General features: G+C 38.5%; 1 protein-coding gene across 1 annotated transcript in view; it reads left to right on the top strand.

The window, feature by feature from the left end:
- The window catches only part of AK9 (adenylate kinase 9), a 216,128-nt gene that overhangs the window by 168,531 nt on the left and 23,248 nt on the right, over nt 1-24,349 (top strand). Inside the window, exons 28-31 of the mRNA XM_003255556.3 lie at nt 328-547; nt 10,912-10,974; nt 23,285-23,497; nt 23,852-24,070. Of these exons, the coding sequence (XP_003255604.1) occupies nt 328-547; nt 10,912-10,974; nt 23,285-23,497; nt 23,852-24,070 (715 nt within the window). The remainder of the gene's footprint in view (nt 1-327; nt 548-10,911; nt 10,975-23,284; nt 23,498-23,851; nt 24,071-24,349) is intronic.

Below are 24,349 nucleotides of genomic sequence, written 5' to 3'. Positions count from 1 at the left end.
GAAATATTGTAATTTTAATCCAATTTGATATATTTTGAAAAATAAAGGTCACATATACAACTAGAAACAGTAAAAGAAATAAAAGATAGTAGAGTAAATTTTTAAACTATTCATTACCTACAGAAAGTTGATATTTATCAATACTTTTTTTACTTTAAGTTTATTTTTTTCTTTTAAAATATTTAATTAACAAGTAAAGAATGTATATATTCAAGGTGTACATGATGATTTAATATACCTTGTATAATGATCATTACAGTCAAATTAATGAACACATCCATTACAATATTTTAATGAGATAAAGTAAATTATGAAAATTTCCACCAGTTCCACAGGTTTTATATTAGATGGTTTCCCACGATATCCAGAAGAGGCCCAGTTTTTGGGAGATCGTGGATTTTTCCCAGATGCAGCTGTTTTTATACAAGTTGATGATCAAGATATTTTTGATCGCCTCCTTCCTGCCCAAATTGAAAAGTGGAAACTAAAACAAAAGAAGAAATTAGAAAGGAAGAAACTGATCAAAGACATGAAGGCAAAAATCAGGGTATGTATCTAGCAAAAATGCATTGAATAAATCTGTTCAGCATCTGTTTAGTGATCTGTTATAAAGTGATCTTCACAAAAAATGTAGTATTCTAATTTTAATACCACAGCATGAAACATTTTTCATCGGATATTAAGACTACAATAAGAGTTAAGAGTTATTTCAGGCTTTTGTGGTGATCAATGTGTTAATGCTTCTCTCTTTATGGCAAACAAAAGATAGTGGTAGTGCCAAGACTTCCCTCTCCCAGACATGGGAGCAAGTGGAAGAGGTAACAAACAGAGATTTGAAACACAAAGAAGTAAAATTTCAGAGGTCTTTTTCGCTGCCCCTGGAGCGATGACACCATCCATCAAAGACATGTGAGCCTGTAGTGAAACCAGATCCACATTAGATTAGAACATTGTTCCTAAACCTACATTATGAGGAGTATTCCACAAAATGTTCAAAAGTGTCATGGGGAACCAGCAATTCCACTCCTGGGAATCTATCTAACAGAAATGAAAATATATGTCCACATAAAAAGTTATATGTGAATGTTCATAACCATTATTCATAATAACCAGAAAGTAGAAACAACCCAAATAATCAACTGATGAATAGAAAAATAAAAGGTGGTATCTCCTTAGAATTGAAAAACTACTCAGCATTAAGAAGGAATGACCTATTGATACACCCTGTAACATGGATAAAAATCAGAACCATTGTGCTGAGTGACAGAAGCCAGGCAAAACAGGAGTGCGTCCCGTACAATTCCATTTACATGACATGCCCTGAAAAGGCAAACCTGTAGGTCTGGGCTGAGGTAGAAAGAATGGGCTTTTGAGTCTGGACCTAGGATGGCCCAGATGAGACATGAGAGCAGTGTTAAATGTTTGAAGGGCTTTCATACCGAAGAGAGGTTGGAGTTACTCCACGTGGCCTCAAGGGAAAGAACTACCATTGGTAGGAGGAAGGTACAGGGAAAGTATATTTCATCCTTAGCAAGACATTTCAAAAAGAACCAAGAATGAAGGCAGGGAGCTCCTTGCCAATAAATAAGCATAAACTAGACGAACATTTGGCAGGGGAGAATGTAAAATATCTCAGAAAGCTCATCTATTAATTTCAATTCTGAGATACTAAGACTTAAATTATGTAATACATTCTCACAATTCAACACCAATTAAATTACAGACTGCCAAAGTGTTAAAGTCAAGCAGTTCCTCTTTCATTGCTCATACATCGTTTTCAAATTCTTTTCATCTTGGGGTTAGCCAGAGGAAATCCCTTCAAGGCCATTGCCATCCATTCCTCTCCCCCACCACACTAAGGTTGCATGTCCCAGGCCATCACTGGTTTGCACAATATCAAGGCAGGCAGAGTTCTTAGCCATCTAAGAACTGTGGAGGTAAGGAGGGAGACGTGGGAAGATACCTGGCTCCACACTGTTCTTGATGACGTTCAGGCCAAACTGTCTGCCATGCGAGAGATTCTGTAAGTATGAGAATGGAAAAGAAAGAGCCAAAGATGAGAGCCTACCATAGCACATTCATATGTTGTCTTACTGTGGGGCCTGAAATATCTAGGCCAGTGCTAACACAGAAATCTCTGTGATGACAGAAATGTCCTAGATCTGTGCTGTCCTGTACAGGAGCCACTAGCCGCAGTGGCTATTGAGCACTTAAAATGTGATTAGTGTGACTGAAAAATCAAATGTTTAATTTTGTTTAATTTTAATATAAATAGCCACACACAGCTAGTGGCTATTGTACTGGACAGTACAGCTGTAGGGCAATGAAGCCACATCCTAGATACCACATTCTTTAAGAATTTTAGGGACCTAGAATAGGAAAGCAGCAGGTTTCAGGAGCTGGTTTATCACCCCAGGCATTTGCCCCTTCCTTTCCTCACCCAATAACTCTATCTCAGTTCAGAGCTTTCTTGGCTGACACCAGCGCTCCTACAGTGACCTAATTGTCCTCCCTGGCTTCATCTCTATGCCTTCCAGACTATCCTTCTGACTACCTCCACACGAATTTTTGTAAAACTCCATTTTGATCAAGCCACCCAATTAAGGTCTGAATTCTCAATCTTATCCCAAATTATCTGTCTAACTTTTTTTCTCAGTTGAAACAAATACAAACCCTTCTCTGCAGCAGCCACCACATTGTATGCTTTGGCAATCCCATATCATTCTTTTTTTTTTTTTTTTTGAGATGGAGTCTCACTCTGTCGCTAGGCTGGAGTGCAGTGGGGCAAGCTCAGCTCACTGCAACCTCCGCCACCTGGGTTCAAGCGATTCTCCTGCCTCAGCCTCCAGAGTAGCTGGGACTACAGGCGTGCACCACCATGCCCAGCTAATTTTTGTATTTTTAGTAGAGACGGGGTTTCACCATGTTGGCCAGGTCAAGAGATCGAGACCATATCTGGTAGTTTCTAAAAGCATTCTCACACTAATTGTGTGATATTACGTGAGTTAAACCCTGAATTTCTGTTAACTCACCTCTAGAGTGGAGTAATGCCTTGCAGATATGTTTTGAGCAGAAAATGAAAGAATATATATTATCGTGCTCAGGACAGTGCTGCCATCTGGCAGATGTACAATAATTAGTTAAACCTCACTGACTATTTATTTGAGTGAAAAGAGCAGAGGAAAAGTAGACTCAGAATGTGTATGAGTGTTTTTGTGTATAGTTTGCAATTTTTCGGTAATACAGTGGTCTTTATGTTTTATGAAAACACAAAAGAGACTATGTTTTCACAACTCCACATTTAAAGAACCTATGGTAAAGATATGTTTTTATAAAAGGAAATAAAAAGAATTTTTGTAAATTCTCACCATGTTAAGAGCCATAGAATCTTTCTGGGGCTCATAAACCAAATGAATTATATTCAGTTCAGTTTTATAATTCTATCTACAAATAATTCTTGCATGCCTACAAGGCATAAGTTCTCAGGAATGTGTACTCAATAGCAACCAGACAAAAGCGCCCAGGTTCTGCTCGTCTGGACCAGAGCCCCAGAGCATGTCCTCAGGCACCACTCTAGCCTCCTGGTATTTAAAGGGAGACCAGTTTACAGAGTCCTGAGCCAATAAGCCCCCAAACCTGAAGAAAGCAGATTAGTTTTCATGAAGACCTTGGAGACCTATCAAAGAGGATCCATTGTGTTAGATTTAGAGGATTCTGGGAAGGTTGGAGGACTATCTATATATCAAGTCTGTGACTGTCTCCCAACCACATACACTTTCCCCATGTGGACATATGTATTTTTAGGTTTGTTAGTCCGGGGGTTCCTAACCCCTGGGCCATGGATGGATACCAGTCTGTGGCCTGTGAGGAACCAGGCCACACAGCAGGAGGTGAGCAGTGAGTGGGCAAGTGAGTGAAGCTTCATCTGTATTTACAGCCACTCCCCATCACTCACATTACTGCCTGAGCTCTGCCTCTGGTCAGATCAGCGGCACGTTAGATTCTCATAGGAGCACAAACCATATTGTTAATTGTGCATGCAAGGGATCTAGGTTGCAAACTCATGAGAATCTAATGCCTCATGATCTGTCACTATCTCCCATCACCTCCAGATGGGACCATGTAGTTGCAGGAAAACAAGTTTAAGGCCCCCACTGATTCTACATTGTGGTGAGTTATGAAATTATTTCTTTGGATATTACATTGTAATAATAAAAGAAATAAAGTGCACGATAAATGTCATGAGCTTGAATCATCCCAAAACAATCCTCATCTTCGGTCCATGGAAAATTGTCTTCTGTGAAACCGGTCCCTCATGCCAAAATGGTTGGGGATCGCTATGTTAATAGTGTGTTAAAAGCTTACCATTTTCAACGATTTGCCTCCAAGTATTTCCCTATTTCCTGCCACCAAAACCAAACAAACAAATAAGCAATAAATGTTGAAAAGGAGTTCTAGGGGGTGGAGCCAAGATGGCCGAATAGGAACAGCTCCGGTCTCCAGCTCCCAGCCCCAGCGACACAGAAGACGGGTGACTTCTGCATTTCTGCTTGAGGTACCGGTTTCATCTCACTAGGGAGTGCCTAACAGTGGGTGCAGGACAGTCGGTGAAGCGCACTGTGCGCGAGCCGAAGCAGGGCGAGGCATTGCCTCACTCGGGAAGCACAAGGGGTCAGGGAGTTCCCTTTCCTAGTCAAAGAAAGGGGAAGCAGACGGCACCTGGAATATCGGGTCAGTCCCATCCTAATATTGCGCTTTTCCAACGGGCCTGGAAAATGGCACACTAGGAGATTGTGTCCCGCACCTGGCTCGGAGGGTCCTATGCCCACGGAGTCTCGCTAATTGCTAGCACAGCAGTCTGAGATCAAGCTGCGAGGCGGCAGCGAGGCTGGGGGAGGGGCGCCCGCCATTGCCCAGGCTTGCTTAGGTAAACAAAGCAGCCAGGAAGCTCAAACTGGGTGGAGCCCACCACAGCTCAAGGAGGCCTGCCTGCGTCTGTAGGCTCCACCTCTGGGGGCAGGGCACAGACAAACAAAAACTCTGCAAGAACTTCCACAGACTTAAATGTCCCTGTCTGACTGACAGCTTTGAAGAGAGTAGTGGTTCTCCCAGCATGCAGCTGGAGATCTGAGAACGGTCAGACTGCCTCCTAAAGTGGGTCCCTGACCCCTGAGCAGCCTAACTGGGAGGCACCCCCCCAGTAGGGACAGACTAACACCTCATTCAACCCGGTACTTCTCTGAGACAAAACTTTCAGAGGAACTATCAGACAGCTGAATTTGTGGTCTCACGAAAATCTGCTGTTCTGCAGCCACTGCTGCTGACACCCAGCCAAACAGGTGTCTGGAGTGCACCTCTAGTAAACTCCAACAGACCTGCAGCTGTGGGTCCTGTCTGGTAGAAGGAAAAATAACAAACAGAAAGGACATCCACACCAAAAACCCATCTGTACATCACCATCATCAAAGACAAAAAGTAGATAAAAGCACAAAGATGGGGAAAAAACAGACCAAAAAAACTGGAAACTCTAAAAAACAGAGCACCTCTCCTCCTCCAAAGGAACGCAGTTCCTCACCAGCAACGGAACAAAGCTGGATGGAGGATGACTTTGATGAGCTGAGAGAAGAAGGCTTCAGATGATCAAACTACTCTGAGCTACGAGAGGAAATTCAAAACAACAGGAAAGAAGTTAAAAACTTTGAAAAAAAATTAGAAGAATGGATAACTAGAATAACCAATGGAGAGAAGGGCTTCAAGGAGCTGATGGAGCTGAAAGCCAAGTTTCGAGAACTACGCGAAGATTGCAGAAGCCTCAGTAGCAGATGTGATCAACTAGAAGAAAGGGTATCGCTGATGGAAGATGAAATGAATGAAATGAAGAGAGAAGGGAAGTTTAGAGAAAAAAGGATAAAAAGAAATGAACAAAGCCTCCAAGAAATTTGGGACTATGTGAAAAGACCAAACCTACGTCTGATTGGTGTACCTGAAAATGATGGGGAGAATGGAACCAAGTTGGAAAACACTCTGCAAGATATTATCCAGGAGAACTTCCCCAATCTAGCAAGGCAGGCCAGCATTCAGATTCAGGAAATACAGAGAACGCCACAAAGATACTCCTCGAGAAGGGCAACTCCAAGACACATTATTGTCAGATCCACCAAAGTTGAAATGAAAGAAAAAATGTTAAGGGCAGCCAGAGAGAAAGGTCGGGTTACCCACAAAGGGAAGCCCATCAGACTAACAGCTGATCTCTCAGCAGAAACTCTACAAGCCAGAAGAGAGTGGGGGCCGATATTCAACATTCTTAAAGAAAAGAATTTTCAACCCAGAATCTCCTATCCTGCCAAACTAAGCTTCATAAGTGAAGGAGAAATAAAACACTTTACAGACAAGCAAACGCTGAGTGATTTTGTCACCACCAGGCCTGCCCTAAAAGAGCTCCTGAAGGAAGCACTAAACATGGAAAGGAACAACCGGTACCAGCCACTGCAAAAACATGCCAAATTGTAAAGACCATCGAGACTAGGAAGAAACTATAGCAACTAACGAGCAAAATAACCAACTAACATCATAATGACAGGATCAGATTCACACATAACAATATTAATGTTAAATGTAAATGGGCTAAATGCTCCAATCAAAAGACACAGACTGGCAAACTGGATAAGGAGTCAGGACCCATCAGTGTGCTGTATTCAGGAAACCCATCTCACGTGCAGAGACACACATAGACTCAAAATAAAGGGATGGAGGAAGATCTATCAAGCAACTGGAAAACAAAAAAAGGCAGGGGTTGCAATCCTAGTCTCTGATAAAATAGACTTTAAACCAACAAAGATCAAAAGAGACAAAGAAGGCCATTACATAATGGTAAAGGGATCAATTCAACAAGAAGAGCTAACTATCCTAAATATATATGCACCCAACACAGGAGCACCCAGATTCATAAAGCAAGTCCTGAGTGACCTACAAAGGGACGTAAACTCCCACACAATAATAATGGGAGATTTTAACACCCCACTGTCAGCATTAGACAGATCAACGAGACAGAAAGTTAACAAGGATATCCAGGAATTGAACTCAGCTCTACATAAAGTGGACCTAATAGACATCTACAGAACTCTCCACCCCAAGTCAACAGAATATACATTTTTTTCAGCACCACACCACACCTATTCCAAAATTGACCACATAGTTGGAAGTAAAGCTCTCCTCAGCAAATGTAAAAGAACAGAAATTATAACAAACTGTCTCTCAGACCACAGTGCAATCAAACTAGAACTCAGGATTAAGAAACTCACTCAAAACCGCTCTACTACATGGAAACTGAACAACCTGCTCCTGAATGACTATTGGGTACATAATGAAATGAAGGCAGAAATAAAGATGTTCTTTGAAACCAACGAGAACAAAGACACAACATACCAGAATCTCTGGGACACATTCAAAGCAGTGTGTAGAGGGAAATTTATAGCACTAAATGCCCACAAGAGAAAGCAGGAAAGATCCAAAATTGACTCCCTAACATCACAATTAAAAGAACTAGAAAAGCAAGAGCAAACACATTCAAAAGCTAGCAGAAGGCTAGAAATAACTAAAATCAGAGCAGAACTGAAGGAAATAGAGACACAAAAAACCCTTCAAAAAATTAATGAATCCAGGAGCTGGTTTTTTGAAAAGATCAACAAAATTGATGGACCGCTAGCAAGACTAATAAAGAAGAAAAGAGAGAAGAATCAAATAGATGCAATAAAAAACGAGAAAGGGGATATCACCACCGATCCCACAGAAATACAATCTACCATCAGAGAATACTACAAACACCTCTATGCAAATAAACTAGAAAATCTAGAAGAAATGGATAAATTCCTCGACAAATACACCCTCCCAAGACTAAACCAGGAAGAAGTTGAATCTCTGAATAGACCAATAACAGGTTCTGAAATTGTGGCAATAATCAATAGCTTACCAACCAAAAAGAGTCCAGGACCTGATGGATTCACAGCTGAATTCTACCAGAGGTACAAGGAGGAACTGGTACCATTCCTTCTGAAACTATTCCAATCGATAGAAAAAGAGGGAATCCTCCCTAACACATTTTATGAAGCCAGCATCGTCCTGATACCAAAACCTGGCAGAGACATAACCAAAAAAGAGAATTTCAGACCAATATCCTTGATGAACATTGATGCAAAAATCCTCAATAAAATACTGGCAAACCGAATCCAGCAGCACATCAAAAAGCTTATCCACCATGATCAAGTGGGCTTCATCCCTGGGATGCAAGGCTGGTTCAACATACGCAAATCAATAAATGTAATCCAGCATATAAACAGAACCAAAGACAAAAACCACATGATTATCTCAATAGATGCAGAAAAGGCCTTTGACAAAATTCAACAACCCTTCATGCTAAAAACTCTCAATAAATTAGGTATTGATGGGACGTATCTCAAAATGATAAGAGCTATCTACGACAAACCCACAGCCAATATCATACTGAATGGGCAAAAACTGGAAGCATTCCCTCTGAAAACTGGCACAAGACAGGGATGCCCTCTCTCACCGCTCCTATTCAACATAGTGCTGGAAGTTCTGGCCAGAGCAATCAGGCAGGAGAAGGAAATAAAAGGTATTCAATTAGGAAAAGAGGAAGTCAAATTGTCCCTGTTTGCAGATGACATGATTGTATATCTAGAAAACCCCATTGTCTCAGCCCAAAATCTCCTTAAGCTGATTAGCAACTTCAGCGAAGTCTCAGGATACAAAATTAATGTACAAAAATCACAAGCATTCTTGTACACCAATAACAGACAAACAGAGAGCCAAATCATGAGTGAACTCCCATTCACAATTGCTTCAAAGAGAATAAAATACCTAGGAATCCAACTTACAAGGGATGTGAAGGACCTCTTCAAGGAGAACTACAAACCACTGCTCAATGAAATGAAAGAGGATACAAACAAATGGAAGAACATTCCATGCTCATGGGTTGGAAGAATCAATATCGTGAAAATGGCCATACTGCCCAAGGTAATTTATAGATTCAATGCCATCCCCATCAAGCTACCAATGACTTTCTTCACAGAATTGGAAAAAACTACTTTAAAGTTCATATGGAACCAAAAAAGAGCCCGCATCGCCAAGTTAATCCTAAGCCAAAAGAACAAAGCTGGAGGCATCACGCTACCTGACTTTAAACTATACTACAAGGCTACAGTAACCAAAACAGGATGGTACTGGTACCACAACAGAGACATAGATCAATGGAACAGAACAGAGCCCTCAGAAATGGTGCCGCATAGCTACAACTATCTGATCTTTGACAAACCTGACAAAAACAAGAAATGGGGAAAGGATTCCCTATTTAATAAATGGTGCTGGGAAAACTGGCTAGCCATATGTAGAAAGCTGCAACTGGATCCCTTCCTTACACCTTATACAAAAATTAATTCAGGATGGATTAAAGACTTATATGTTAGACCTAAAACCATTAAAATCCTACAAGAAACCCTAGGCAATACCATTCAGGACATAGGCGTGGGCAAGGACTTCATGTCTAAAACACCAAAAGCAATGGCAACAAAAGCCAAAATCGACAAATGGGATCTCATTAAACTAAAGAGCTTCTGCACAGCAAAAGAAACTATCATCAGAATGAACAGGCAACCTACAGAATGGGAGAAAATTTTTGCAACCTACTCATCTGACAAAGGGCTAATATCCAGAATCTACAATGAACTCAAACAAATTTACAAGAAAAAAACAAACAACCCCATCAAAAAGTGGGCAGAGGACATGAACAAACACTTCTCAAAAGAAGACATTTATGCAGCCAGAAAACACATGAAGAAATGCTCATCATCACTGGCCATCAGAGAAATGCAAATCAAAACCACAGTGAGATACCATCTCACACCAGTTAGAATGGCCATCATTAAAAAATCAGGAAACAACAGGTGCTGGAGAGGATGTGGAGAAATAGGAACACTTTTACACTGTTGGTGGGACTGTAAACTAGTTCAACCATTGTGGAAGTCAGTGTGGCGATTCCTCAGGGATCTCGAACTAGAAATACCATTTGACCCAGCCATCCCATTACTGGGTATATACCCAAAGGACTATAAATCATGCTGCTATAAAGACACATGCACACGTATGTTTATTGCGGCACTATTCACAATAGCAAAGAGTTGGAACCAACCCAAATGTCCAACAACGATAGACTGGATTAAGAAAATGTGGCACATATACACCATGGAATACTATGCAGCCATAAAAAATGATGAGTTCGTGTCCTTTGTAGGGACATGGATGAAACTGGAAAACATCATTCTCAGTAAACTATCACAAGGACAAAAAACCAAACACCGCATGTTCTCTCTCATAGGTGGGAATTGAACAATGAGAACTCATGGACACAGGAAGGGGAACATCACACTCCGGGGACTGTTGTGGGGTGGGGGGAGGGGGGAGGGACAGCATTAGGAGATACACCTAATGCTAAATGACGAGTTAATGGGTGCAGGAAATCAACATGGCACATGGATACATATGTAACAAACCTGCACATTGTGCACATGTACCCTAAAACCCTAAAGTATTAAAAAAAATAAAAATAAAAAATAAAAAAATAAAAAAATAAAAAGAAAAGGAGTTCTAAACTTTGTGGAAAGAGTAACTGACCCCAAGTGCTGCTTATCCCTGTGAAAGAAAATAGCTGATCAAGAGGTTCAGAGGTACAAGGATGCAAGCCAAGCAACATGATTACCGCCATCACATCCTTTCCTGCAAAGTTCGCTGTGCTTCTGCCCAAACGTTATTCCTACTTTATAGAAAAATATATTAATACAGAGAAAGCCACTTTTATCATTCTTCATTACAATTTTTTAATGTCTCTTTCTTTAACAGGTTGGTATGATTGCTAAAAGAAGGGCTGAACTTATATTAGAGAGAGATAAAAAAAGGAGGGAGGTAAGTAATTTTCTTTTTTTTCAAAACAGGGTCTCACTCTGTTGCCCAGGGCAGGGTGCAGTGGCACAATCATAGCTCACTGCAACCTCGAACTCCTGGGCTCAAGGGATCCTCCCACCTCAGCCTCTCAAAGCACTAGGATTATAGGCATGAGCCATCACACCCAGCCTTTGCCTTCTGGCATAAGACACCCTTGTAACAGCTTTTCAAGGCTGACCCTCTTGTAACCTGATTTCCATCTGTATAAAAATGTCCAGCCAAACAAGGAGAAGAGAAAAAGAGGAATATCAGAAAATACAACTTGCTACAAGTGCAACCACGTGTCCCCCTGGTGTGAATATGCTGGACTTCCGTACAGAGGACTGCTGATACTATACAGTGCAACTGCAACTGCAACTGCGGGCACAAAGCATTGCAGAGAAGGGGCCAAAGTAATTGTTGCTTTGTCAAAACAAAATATTTACAACCAAAAGTAAATTAAAAAAAAAAACCATTGGACTGACAAAATTATGGCACCATGTAAGAATAAGAATCCTCCTCTTAATTATTTGCCTCGATTTTCATTCATTTATTCATTCAGCCCATCAGCAAACATTAATTGAGCTTTGTGTCTGACACTGTTTCAAATACTGGCAAATCGGCCACGAGCAAAACTTACAGAAATCCTAGCCTCATTCTAATGCTCATTTCCCTCATCAAACATGTTCTGAAAGTTTACTCTGTTTAAGGTGTCATGCTAATGTTTAGGATCAAAAAGATGTCCTAACCTGGAATTAAGTACAGTTAACTACTTTAAGCCCTTGGGAGTCCCTAGTGGTCCCCTTCTGAATCACTTCAAATGTTTCAGCAGTGAAGGAGTCCAGGCTTTGCAGTTAAACACACCTACGCGGTATCCATTCTCCAGTTCTCATTGACTTTGTTCACTGCTCTCCAGTGCCTGGTGGAGTGCTGACACATGTGACATTCAACTTCAGTTGTATAACACTGAGTAAGTCACTTAGCCTCTGTAAACCTAGGGCTTTTTATTGTAAAATGGGAAAAATTAATACACTTACTTTCCCTAATTAATAATAATTTAATTTCCCTTTGCTACTCTTTAGTTAAATCTTCATTTCTTAAGAATTAATTTTCAGGATAAACTTTAAATGTTCTTTATAATTTTTTCATTTGTTAACATTAGAATGGTGTGATTTCTTCTGATTTATCATTCGGAAATGCAATATGTAGAGGTTAAATAGGATTTTGTGAGTCAGCTCTCCTGAGACTTCATGTTTGTAAAATTGGCTGTGTATCCCACAAAACTGATATAAACAAACTCACAACACAACTCCTGAGATGTTTGATGAATTAAAAATTAAAACTGTATGTGGGGAGTTTTTTCCAACTCCTTTGATGGAAATTTTATATGTCCTGCTACTGACTCAGACAATAAAGTAGACAAAATGTAGCATCTCAGGTCTGAGTTAGTGTGCTTGTTACTGCTGGTCAGTGTGCTACCCTAAGTGGCATCCATCCTGACTCCACATCTATCCTGGAGCTCACTTGCATGAACAGATCCAGGGGGTTTCTCACATTTGCCTTCTTATGCAGAATATGCAGTTCTGTGACTTGCCTTTTTCACACTAACTGGGGAATCCCAGGCAGAGAAAGCCCTTCCCAGATTTGTCTTCTTGCCCTAAACAAAATCATTGCCTTTACTGTCTTTTTAGCACTGAATGGGACATTTCCAACATTAGAAATCACTTCAATATCCCAGTCACCACTTGCATTAATTTCATAGGGAAACGTTGCCATCTTGTGGACCTGTAGTCTCAGAATGTGACTGTAAGGCAGCCCCTGGCCTTGCTTGTAATCTTCCCTCTCTTCCTGTCCCCTGGCTCCATCCCTGGGTCTCTATTAGGTGTTGGGTAGCCACTGGGAGGTGAAAGCAAGGGAGGGCCAGGACAGGAAGCCTGGGGAGCAAGTGAGCGCAGTGTCAGACTACGCCTCGGAGAAGAATAATAGAAACACATTGATCATAGGTACTGAGGGAAGGTCCAAGTCAGGGTCCACATGAGGTTGAAACAAGGGTCGGGACCAAGTATCAGGCCAAAACCATCTCCAGGATCCTCTAGGGAGAAGACAGAGTGTTTAGACCCAAAGGTTGATACACAGAGGGCTCTTCAGGATGAAACAGCAAGCAAAAGTGTGCATGGGTATACAGGTTGGAGACAGATTCAAAGCACTGAAAACCAAGTAGTTCACAATAGCTGCTCCACAGGCAACGTCAGTCACACCACAGCATAATAAAGGAATCTGGGGATCTAGATAACGAGCATCTGTGTCAGGAAGCCCTGAGAACTCTAACAGGTCTTTTACTTCTTCTTCCATTTCTTCATGCTTTCCTCTTCCGTCCCTTCTCTAATCATAAAAAATTCCATCACTCTCCTGGCACAAGCTTCTGTCCAGATATAGCTTCCCCTGTCTTCCCCTACCAGTAGACAGTTGTAACACAGCTTACCCCAAATCTAGTCCTGTCTCTCTGAGACTATGAATTTATTTGCTTTCTGCTTGTCCCTTCTGTTTTCTGTTTCTCTGTTCCCCTTTTCCGGCCTTCTTTGGATTATTTGATTATATTTTAGAAATTCATTTTAATTATCTATTGCCTTTTTTTCTTTTGAAAAGTGTGTAAAATTTTTATTTTATTTTTTCTTTTTCAATTTGTATTTTAGATTCAGAAGGTACATGTGCAGGTTTGTTACATGGGTAAATTGCATGTTGCTGGGGTTTGGTGTACAAATAATTTTGTCACTCAGGTAGTGAGCATAGTACTCAATAGGTAGTGTTTTGACTCTCACTCTCCTCCTACCCTCTACCCTCAAGTAGGCCCCAGTGTCTGTTTTTCCCCTCTTTGTGTCCATGTGCACTCAAAGTTTAGCTCCCACTTATGAGAACATGCAGTATTTGGTTTTCTGTTCCTGTGTTAATTTGCTTGGGATAATGGACTCCAGCCCCATCCATGTTGCTGCAAAAGATATGAATTCATTCTTTTTTATGGCTGCATGGTATTCCATGGTATATATGTACCACATTTTCTTTATCCAGTCCACCATTAATGGGCATCTAGGTTGATTGCATGTCTTTGCTATTGTGAGTAGTGCACTGCATGTGTGCATGTGACTTTTTGGTAGAACGATTTCTATTCCCTTGGGTGTATACCCATTAATGGGATTGCTGAGTTAAATGGTAGTTCTAAGTTCTTTGATAAATCTCCAAACTGCTTTTCACAGTGGCTAAACTAATTTACATTCCCACCAACATTTCCTTTTCTTCATAACCTCACTAACATCTGTTATTTTCTGACTTTTCAATAATAGTCATTCTGACTGGCATGAGATAGCACATCATTGTGTTTTCGATTTGCATTTCTCTAATGAGTAGTGACATTGAGCATTTTTTCATATGCTTGTTGGCTGTGTCTATGTCTTCTTCTAAGTGTCTGTTTACGTCTTGTGCCCATTTTTTAATGGGGTTGTTGTTTTGGGCTTGTTGATTTGTTTAAGTTCCTTATAGATTCTGGATATTAGACTTGTGTTGTATGCATAGTTTGCAAATATTTTCTCCCATTCTGTAGGTTGTCTGTTTCTTCTGTTGATAGTTTCTTTTGTGTGAAGAAGCTGTTTAGTTTAATTAGGTCCCACTTGTCAATTTTTGTTTTTGTTGCAATTGCTTTTGGAGACTTTGTCATAAAATATTTGTCCAGAACCAAAACAGCATGGTACTGGTACAAAAACAGACACATAGAGCAATGGAACTCAGAAATAAAGCTGCACGCCTACAATCATCTGATCTTCGACAAGGTCGATAAAAACAAGCAATGGGGAAATGACTCCCTAGTAAATAAATGGTGCTGGGATAACTGGTTATCCATATGCAGAAGAATGAACCTGGACCCCTTCCTTTTACCATATACAAAAATCAAAATGGATTAAAGACTTAAATGTAAGACCTAAAACCATAAAAACCCTAGAAGAAAATCTGTTGCCTTTTTAAGTATACCTCTATGCTTCATTTTTTAGTAGTTATGCTAGAATTACAAATACATCCTTGGCTTTTCACGTCTACTTAGGGTCAATATTATTCAATGTAATATTGTAAAAACCTTAGAACTGTCTAGCTCCATTTGCCCCACCCGTCTCCAACCCACTAACATCCTTTATGCTCTAGTTGTGATGTGTTTTACAATTGAATACATTACAGCCCTCATAAGAAATAGTTCTAATGTTTATATTAGTCACATGTATATTCAAAAAATTAATAGGAAAGTAAGCCTTGTTTTACATTTATCCAGATATTTACTATTTCTGATGTTCTGCATTCATTCCTCTGGTATGATGGAAATCAGAAGGATGGGAATGCTGGATATCTGGATTATTGTTCACCTATTGTCTTTCTTTTCTCTCTATCTTTGCTTTTCAACAGTTTGGTTATGATGTGCCTACATATCATTTTCTTCATATCTAGTTTGGGGTTCACTAAGCTTCTTTAATCTGTACATTTGTGTCTTTCACTAAATTTGGGGAAACTTTAGACGTTATTTCTTTAGACATTTTTTCTGCCTCATTTACTCTTTGTCTTCTCCTTATAGTACCCCAGTTATACATAGGTTAGACCTTTGCTATTGTTCCATATGTCCTGGGAACTTTGTTGATTTTTTTCCATCTTTTTTCTCTCTCTTCTTTAAGGTAAATAATTTAAGCCCAACCAACAATTTTTTTAATTTCGAATACTGTATTTTTAGTTCTAAAATTTCCATTTGGTTTGTTTCTATATTTTCTATTTCTCTCCTGAGATTTCCTATCTGTTCATTTATTATAAGTGTATTTTCCTTTTCCTGATTGATCATTGTAATAACTGCTTTAAAAGTTCTTGTTTGGTGATCCTAACACCTGGGCTGGGTATTTGATTATTATCTTTCTTTATGAGGATGGGTCAAATTTTCATGATTCTTCATATTTTGAGTAACTTTGAATTATGTTCTAGAATTGTAAATGTTATATTGTGGGGATTCTGGATTTTGTTATGTACCTCCGAAGAGAACTGAGGTTTTTGTTTTAGCAGGCAATTAACTTGGTAAGATAAACTTAAAATTCTGTCATGCCTGCAATGAATGGCAGCTCTGTGTATACTGTTTTTGAACTGCCCATATGTACATGGTTCACAGGCTAGCTAGAGTCTTGGACGAATTAACTTTGGTGTTTCCTTCTCTGGCTCTCTCATCTCTGGCATTTACCCTCACTCTCCAGCGACCCTAGTTGTGGCTCCTTTCTCTGGTTGCTCCATCCAGAAAGTCAGTTGGCTTTCTACCAAAGTTTTAGTCACACTGAACCACTACTACTCTGAAACTGCCCTCTCGGCAAATGCACAAAATCAGAAAACTCACCCTATGCCAATTGCTTCCTCCAAATTTTGACTGCTCTTCAAAATCTGCTTTTCTTGCTCCAAAGACCTCAAAAATAGTAGAGAGAGGAGTGTTGTTTACAGTTTATTATTATCTGCTAGAGGTTAAATAAACTTTTTTCTTCATATTTGAGGCAGATCTTCAAGACCATGAAGTTTAGAATATACATCTTCCAACTTGAGGACTAAGACATGCGTGATGTCAGGGAAAACAACACTGTTCTACAAGATTAAATGACCATTTACAGAAAAATGAAAACTTTTTTTTCCCTAGGAAGAATTAACCTGAGAGTCTCTTAGATGATCTTTTGTGAAGATTTTTAGGATATTTTTAGGATTTTTTAAAAATCAACATTGTATTACAGGTGTGAGCCAAAGCAAAGTAAGAAAAAGAAATAGCATACGTATTAAAAAGTAAGAATAAAACTCATTATTTGTATATAATTTGAATATCTAGAAAGTGTAAGAGGGTAAATTGCAGAAAAATTCCTTAAGGTCACCAGCCCTTCACTTAACAGCGACATTTGCCCCATAAAGAAAAAAGGTAAATCATTTCTAAAGGGATGAAATAATCTGTCTGGAAGATTCTAGGTCCACAGAATGTTGGTTGATACCTTTCATTTTTGGGGCAAGGTCCAGGCTTCCTACATCTTCTCATCTTCACATCTTAAATAGAAGTGTGATACAACATTACCTGCTCATATACAGACAGCATGCAGGTGCTCTGAACTAATCAATTTAATCCTTCATTTATAAAAATGAATAGCCAACCAAGGGTTACCATATACTTGAGGAAAATCACCAAAAAAAGGAAAAACCAACATAAACGAACAGAACAATTGATCATAAAACAAGTGGACAACCCAGGAAACATCATTAAATATTAAAAGAATTTCACTTTCTCTCAGAAAATTCAAGAAGAAACTTGTATCCATAAAACAGGAAAAAGATGCTATAAAAAGTCAGAGAACAAAAAAGAGTTAATGAAAACTAAAATAAATTAAAAGTTAAATTGAAAAAAAGGAAAAGTCCAAGAAGTTTCTCAAATATAAAACAAAGTGCAAGAGATAGGAAATACAAAAGAAAAAAACTGAAGATCTATGAGGTCAATCCAGGAAGGTCAACATCCAATATGCATTTCAAATAGTGGAAACATAAAATAAGGAAATAATCTAAGAAATGTTAGAAGAAAAGTTCCCAGTATTGAAGAGAGCAGGAGGTCTTCAAATTGAAAGGGCCCATGGAATGCCAAGCAGAATAAATAAAAAGAGATGTGCATTAGACACATCCATATGAAATTTGAGATTGACAGGTATAAAGAGAAGCTCCTACTTGTTTCTAAAATTTTAAAAGGATATCTACAAAGGAATGGAGGTAAGATTTGTATCAGACTTCTCAGTAACAATACTTGATAGTAAAAGACAGAGACAACACTTGTAAAATTCTAAGTGAAAATGGTTTTCAGCCTAGAACTCTGTACTTAGCAAACTGTTTATAATGAGAGAAAATGAAATGGAAAAATTTTCAGATACTTTAGATTTGTGAAAATTAGCCTCTTTTATATTCTTCCTGAAAAGAGTAGCCAATTGATATGGTGAATAACACTGTTTCTGCTCACAAAATAAACAACAATAAAACAAACAAATGAAAAAACCCTAGAAATATGGGGGTGGGGAGAGACAATAAGAGTATTATTCAAATATGGGGCAAATGTAATTGTAGCATGATTTTGAATAAGAAGAAAAAGTGATGCTTGGTCTTGATACTAGACACATTCTACTTAGAATAGTGCATGTTTCTTGATATAGAATTGCATTCCTTGTATTACTAACTCCAGCTGTAGTGAATAAGGGTTATGTAATTTAACATAGCAGGTGCTGTTTATTAGATTTCCATATTCAGAATCAATCAAATGCTGTTTGCTTACTTTTAATTTTTAGAATCAATTTCTACATGAAGCACCAAATACTGAACTCCAATTATAGGACAGGGACATAAATGTAGTAATATTGGAGACAAAATACTTAGAAACTGAAGAAAGGGAGACTTGGAAGGAAGAGTAAGGACATCTTCTTAATGGGGAATCAAAACAGACATCTAAAGAGGGCAGCTCAATAAATAGAGATTTGGAGATAGTATTTAAAGTTATAAGCACTCAATTACAAAATAAAGAGTGAAAATATGACTAAAACTGGGCAACAGGCAGAAAGAGGAGTGATGTAAGTTAGCTAAATTCCTCATCATCACTGGCAGGAAAGAGGAACCAAATATCACAAGGGTCAAAAGTGATTACCGTTTACTGTTTGTTTTGTTACTTTCTAAACTGGTTTCTATAGAAAAAACACACATTTTTTAAATAGAAGAATGATTAAATGAACTGTGATACTATGAAGTACTATGTGGCGTTTAAAAATATTAAGATGCAAAGAACAATCAGTGAAGAGAAAGAAACGCTTCCAAATAGGAAAAGAAGTTAAACTATCTCTTTGCTGACAATATAATTCTATACCTGTAAAACCCTAAAGACTCTGCCAAAAGGTCACTGAAACTAATAAACAACTTCAGTAAAATTTCAGGATACAAAAATCAATGCACAAAATTAGTTGCCTTTATACTAGTAACATTTAAGCTTAGAGCCAAATCAAGGATGCAATCCCATTTACAATAGCCACCAAAAGAATAAAATACCTAAGAGTACAGCTAATCAAGGAAGTGAAAAATCTCTCCAAGGAGAACTACAAAACAGTGCTGAAAAAAATCAGAGACAACACAAAACAGATGAAAAAACATTTCATACTCATGGACTGGAAGAATCAGTATCGTTAAAATGGCCATACTATCCAATCTACAAATTCAATGGTATTCTATCAAACTACCAATAACATCCTTCACAGATTTTTTAAACTATTCTAAAATTCATATGGAACCAAAACAGGAGCCCCAAATAGCCAAAACAATCCCAAGAAAAAAGAAGCCAGAGGCATCACACTACCTAACTTTATACTCTTGGATTATGGTAATCAAAACAGCATGATACCAGTACAAAAACAGACACATAGACCAATGGAACAGAATACAAAACTCAGAAACGAAGCAATACACCTACAACCATCTGATCAACAAGGCCAACAACAACAAAAAAATAATAGAGAAAGGATTCCCTATTCAATAAATGGTGCCAGGTTAGCTGGCTATTCATATGCAGAAGAATGAAACTGGATGCCTACCTTTCACCATATAAAAAAATTAACTCAAGATAAATTAAAGATTTAAATGTGAGACCTCAGACTATATGATTCCTAGAAGAAAACCTGGGAAACACCATTCTGGACATTGGCTTTGGGAAATAATTATGACTAGGTCCTCAAAAGTAATTGTACCAAAAACAAAAATTGACAAGTGGGAGCTTAGCTCCCACAAGGACCTAAGACTATGGAGCTTCTGCACAGCAAAAGAAACTATCAACAGAGTAAACAGGCAACCTAAAGAATAGGAGAAAATATTCACAAACTATGCATCTGACACAGGTTAATATTCCAAATCTATAAGGAACTTAAACAATTGAACAAGCAAAAACCAAATAACCCTGTTAAAAAGTGGGCAAAAGATGTGAACAGACACTTTTCAAAAGAAGACATACATGCAGCCAACAACATCTGAACAAATGCTCAGTGTCACTAATCATCAGAGAAATGCAAGTCAAAGCCGCAGTGAGATACCATCTCACACCAGTCAGAATGGCTATTTTTTTTTTTTTTGAGACAGGCTGGAGTGCTCACTGCAGCCTCAACCTCCAGGGCTCAAGCAATCCTCCTGTCTCAGCCTCCAAGTAGCTGGGACTGCAGATAGAAACACACTTAGCTATTTTTTTATTTTTTATTTTTGGAGAGACAGGGTTTAACCATTTTTCCCAGGCTGGTCTCAAACTCCTGGTCTCAAGCAATCTGCCAGCCTCAGCCTCCCAAAGTGCTGGAATCACAGGTACGAACCACCATGCCTGACCTAGAATGGCTATTATTAAAAAGTCAAAAAACAACAGATACTGGTGAAGCTGCAAAGAAAAGGGAATACTTATACACTCTTGAGGGGAATGTAAATTAGCTGAGCCACTGTGGAAGGCAGTTTGAAGATTTCTCAGAGAACTCAAAACAGAAATACCATTCGACCCAACAATCCCATTACTTGGGTATATATACAAAAGAAAATAAATTGTTCTACCAAAAATACACATGCACTCATATGTTCATCATAGCCCTATTCACAATAGCAAAGACACGGAATTAACATAGGGGCTCATCAGTGGTGGACTGGGTAAAGGAAATGTGCTACATATGTATAATACCATAGAATACTACATGGCCATAAAGAAGAACAAAGTCATAGCCTTTGCAGCAATGTGGATACAGCTGGAAGCCATTATCCCGAGCAAATTAACACAGGAACAGAAAACCAAATACCCTGTATTCTCATTTTTAAGTAGGAGCTAAACACTGGGTACTCATGGACATAAAGATGGTAATAATAGACACTCAGAACACCTAGAAGGAGGAGGGTTGGGGAGAGGGTTGAAAAAATAACTATTGAGTACTATGCTGACTATCTGGATAACACGATCAATCATACCCCAAACTTCAGCATCATGCAATATACCCTTGTAACAAACCTGCACACGTACCCCGAATCTAAAATAAAAGCTGAAATTTTTTTAATTAATTGAAAAAAATTGAGATGTATGCTCTCATATGGAAAGAAATTTAAATACATTGCTAATTTTTTTAAAGTTGTAGAAAATAAAATAATCCCATTTATGTTTAAAATATGATGTAATTAAATATATATGTAGTAAAACATTTTTAAGGCTCCTAACCAAATTGTTAACCAAAATTAATTCCAGGTAGGAGGGTAGAAATATAGATAGGAGTGTGATGAAAGACTTCTACTTTTTATGTTATACAATACTATATAATTTAATTTCTTTATAATAAAAATGAATTTCTTTTAAAAATTGTACAATTTCAATTTTTAATAAAAAGTTGTAGGAGCTATTCAGTGGAGCCAGAGAGGTGAGCACAAGTTCATCTGGAACTAAGATGTCCCAGCTTGTAGTGTAGACCTATCCCACTATACTTGCAGTGATCCTTAGAAAATTAAATATCAGGATAGAAAATTGACAAGATATAATAAAAAGGAACAAGTCATAAGGAGACCAAATGATCTCAAACTTCTTTAAAAGGAACCAGAACTGAAAAACCCTGCTCCATAGCCAAGCTCCTTTTGGAGGAAGGGGAGCTTGGGCAGGAGCAGGAATGGGTCCTGATGCTCTTATCTTCCTCCCTGCACTCACATGCCCAAATCCCATCTCCAGGCACTTTTCACTAAACTAAATGACCAGAGGCCTGGTCATTTAGAAAGATTAGGAAGTAGCCTGAAGATTGCAGGCAAGAGACAATGTGAAGGCAAACAGTGGAGAGGGGCCGCAAGGGAGGGAGTGTTGAGCATTATTTAGGATTACAGTCCTTTGTAACCCCCCATCCCTTCCCATCCAGGATTCTCATCCTGGGAGTCTAGATAACTCCCAGGTTTCAGGCTGGAGGGCAGTTCTCCAACTGAAATAAGGAATACTACAGGGAGAACAGTGTGGAGGCAGTGCAGGAGGATGATTATTATAGGATTCAGTTTTGTGCAAAGTGAACTATAGCACTTAAAGCCTATACAATACGACTTAGTACCAATATCCTGTCATGGTCTTTAATAATCATTAATGTATTATTCTCGTTTTCTCAGATAGGCTATAGCCTCTGAAAAAGCATCTGCTGTCCTATTTGTACACTGCTTTACACAAAGTGACAATAATAACTATAAGAGCACAATAATAGGTAACATTCACATACTTACCATATGCCAGACATTTTTCTAATGGCTTTGCATGTATTAACTAATTTAATGCTCCCAGCAACCCTGTGAGGTACTTTTATTATTCTTATTTTACAGATAAGGAAACATCTTGTCCCAGTTAAGACAGCTAGTGTTTTATACTCTGTAAACTGCATTAAATATTGTTCCTGAAGACCATCAAAAACATGTAACATTCTGACAATCATAGACATAAATAACATTTAATATTTTGTCTCTGTATTTATTTGTGGGACCACTTTGGGGCCAGAGTCTTGAAAGTATTAAAATTCTGAGTACCAAAGAAATTTTTAAACAATTTTTCCAAGATGGCAGGTTGGAGGCAGTGTTAGCATGCCTCCCCAACTTGGAAAGACAAAATAGGGTGTAGAGATTCACACTGTGAACGTTTTTCCAAGAAGCAACACAGGAATTTAACAGGAAAACTGAAAGAAACCACAGACCCTTTGAAAGAAGCAGTGGGCTACAGCCTACACCAGAAGGCAGGCAGAAAACTGAGACAGTGAACCCGCTCCACATTGAGCACACTGCTACTACAACCAGCAACTGAGAAAGCCATCATTCCAAAGACCACCACCGAGGAACTCACGCACAGAGGCTTCACCCTGAGGGAACCCAGAAGTTACAAGCAACTGTAAACATAAAGTCACATCCTCAAGGAGAAAAAAAAGAAATTTTAAAAAACCAGTCAAATCCAAAATAAATTCAAAAATAATTAGAAGAAATAGTCTACCTAAATGAGAAGGAACCAGAAAAATAATTCTGGCAACATGACATAAAAGGGTTCTATAACACCCCCAAAAGTGTCAGATATTTAAAACCTTATTGCGTTACTAGATGAATGTCAACATACAATACCAACCAATATCGACCCATTACAAAATATTCCAGATGATTTAATAGTGTCTTTTGTTACATATTTTACATGTATAGTAAAAGGGAATGTTTTCTTCCTTAGAATGTTGTTAGAGATGATGAAGAGATTAGTGAGGAAGAACTTGAAGAAGACAATGATGATATTGAAAACATCCTTGAAGATGAGTTTCCAAAAGATGAGGAAGAGATGAGTGGCGAGGAAGATGAAGAACAGGAAACGGATGCAACTGAGCGCCTGAGAGGTGAACTAGGAGAAAAATTTGAAGCAGATACACATAATTTACAAATAATACAGGTTATTACTTTTCCTTCACTTTTTATAATTCAAAAGTAATATTTGAGAATCAGACTAAAGCAATTTAGTTCATGCCATTTTTTTAAACATTTCAAAAATGTATATTTTAGGGCTGTATTTCCTTTTATCAGTATCATTCAACAATTATGCAATAAGTCCATAAATTAAGAGCAACGTGGAAGCCACAGAGGATCAGAGTAAGTTTAGTCACCAACATGCAGCCACTTGGAAGCTGAAAAATATTTGTGTTCTGGACTGAAGTAGTCAGTCACCAGCAGTATCTACATGCTGTGACTAAATACTACCAGCCTTTTTCTCACTAAATATATTTGTTCTTATGACTTTTCTTATCAGGATGAACTTGAGAGGTATTTGATACCAATAATTTCCATTAATGGAGCTCGGAAAAATCACATTGTACAATATACATTGAATATGAAACTGAAACCACTGGTGGAAAATCGTGCAAGCATTTTTGAGAAATGTCATCCAATACCAGCACCCCTTGCCCAGAAAATGCTCACCTTTACCTACAAGTATATAAGCTCATTCGGCTATTGGGACCCTGTAAAGGTAATTTCAGCAAATGCACCTGAAAGCCATGTTCCTTATTTATTTTTTTCAAAGGTATGTCTTTTTTTAAAGGAAAAAGACTGGATAATTTCAAAAATTGTAAGTATTGTGTAGTAGTCTCATCTAGCTATAAAAATACTTTGGGATTTAAAATGGAATCATTAAACTTTCAGCTTTTCTTTTATCACCAACTGTATAACATAGAGGAGACACCCCTACCTCCCTCTGAGTTTCTCCTTATCTCTAGCATTTACTGCCATCCATGCACTTCACTCTAGC

Source organism: Nomascus leucogenys, chromosome 3 (genome assembly GCF_006542625.1).
Source record: "Nomascus leucogenys isolate Asia chromosome 3, Asia_NLE_v1, whole genome shotgun sequence".
NCBI classification, from domain to species: domain Eukaryota; kingdom Metazoa; phylum Chordata; class Mammalia; order Primates; family Hylobatidae; genus Nomascus; species Nomascus leucogenys.
Note: the sequence above shows the minus strand (reverse complement) of the source record. Positions and strands in the feature narration are given on the sequence as shown.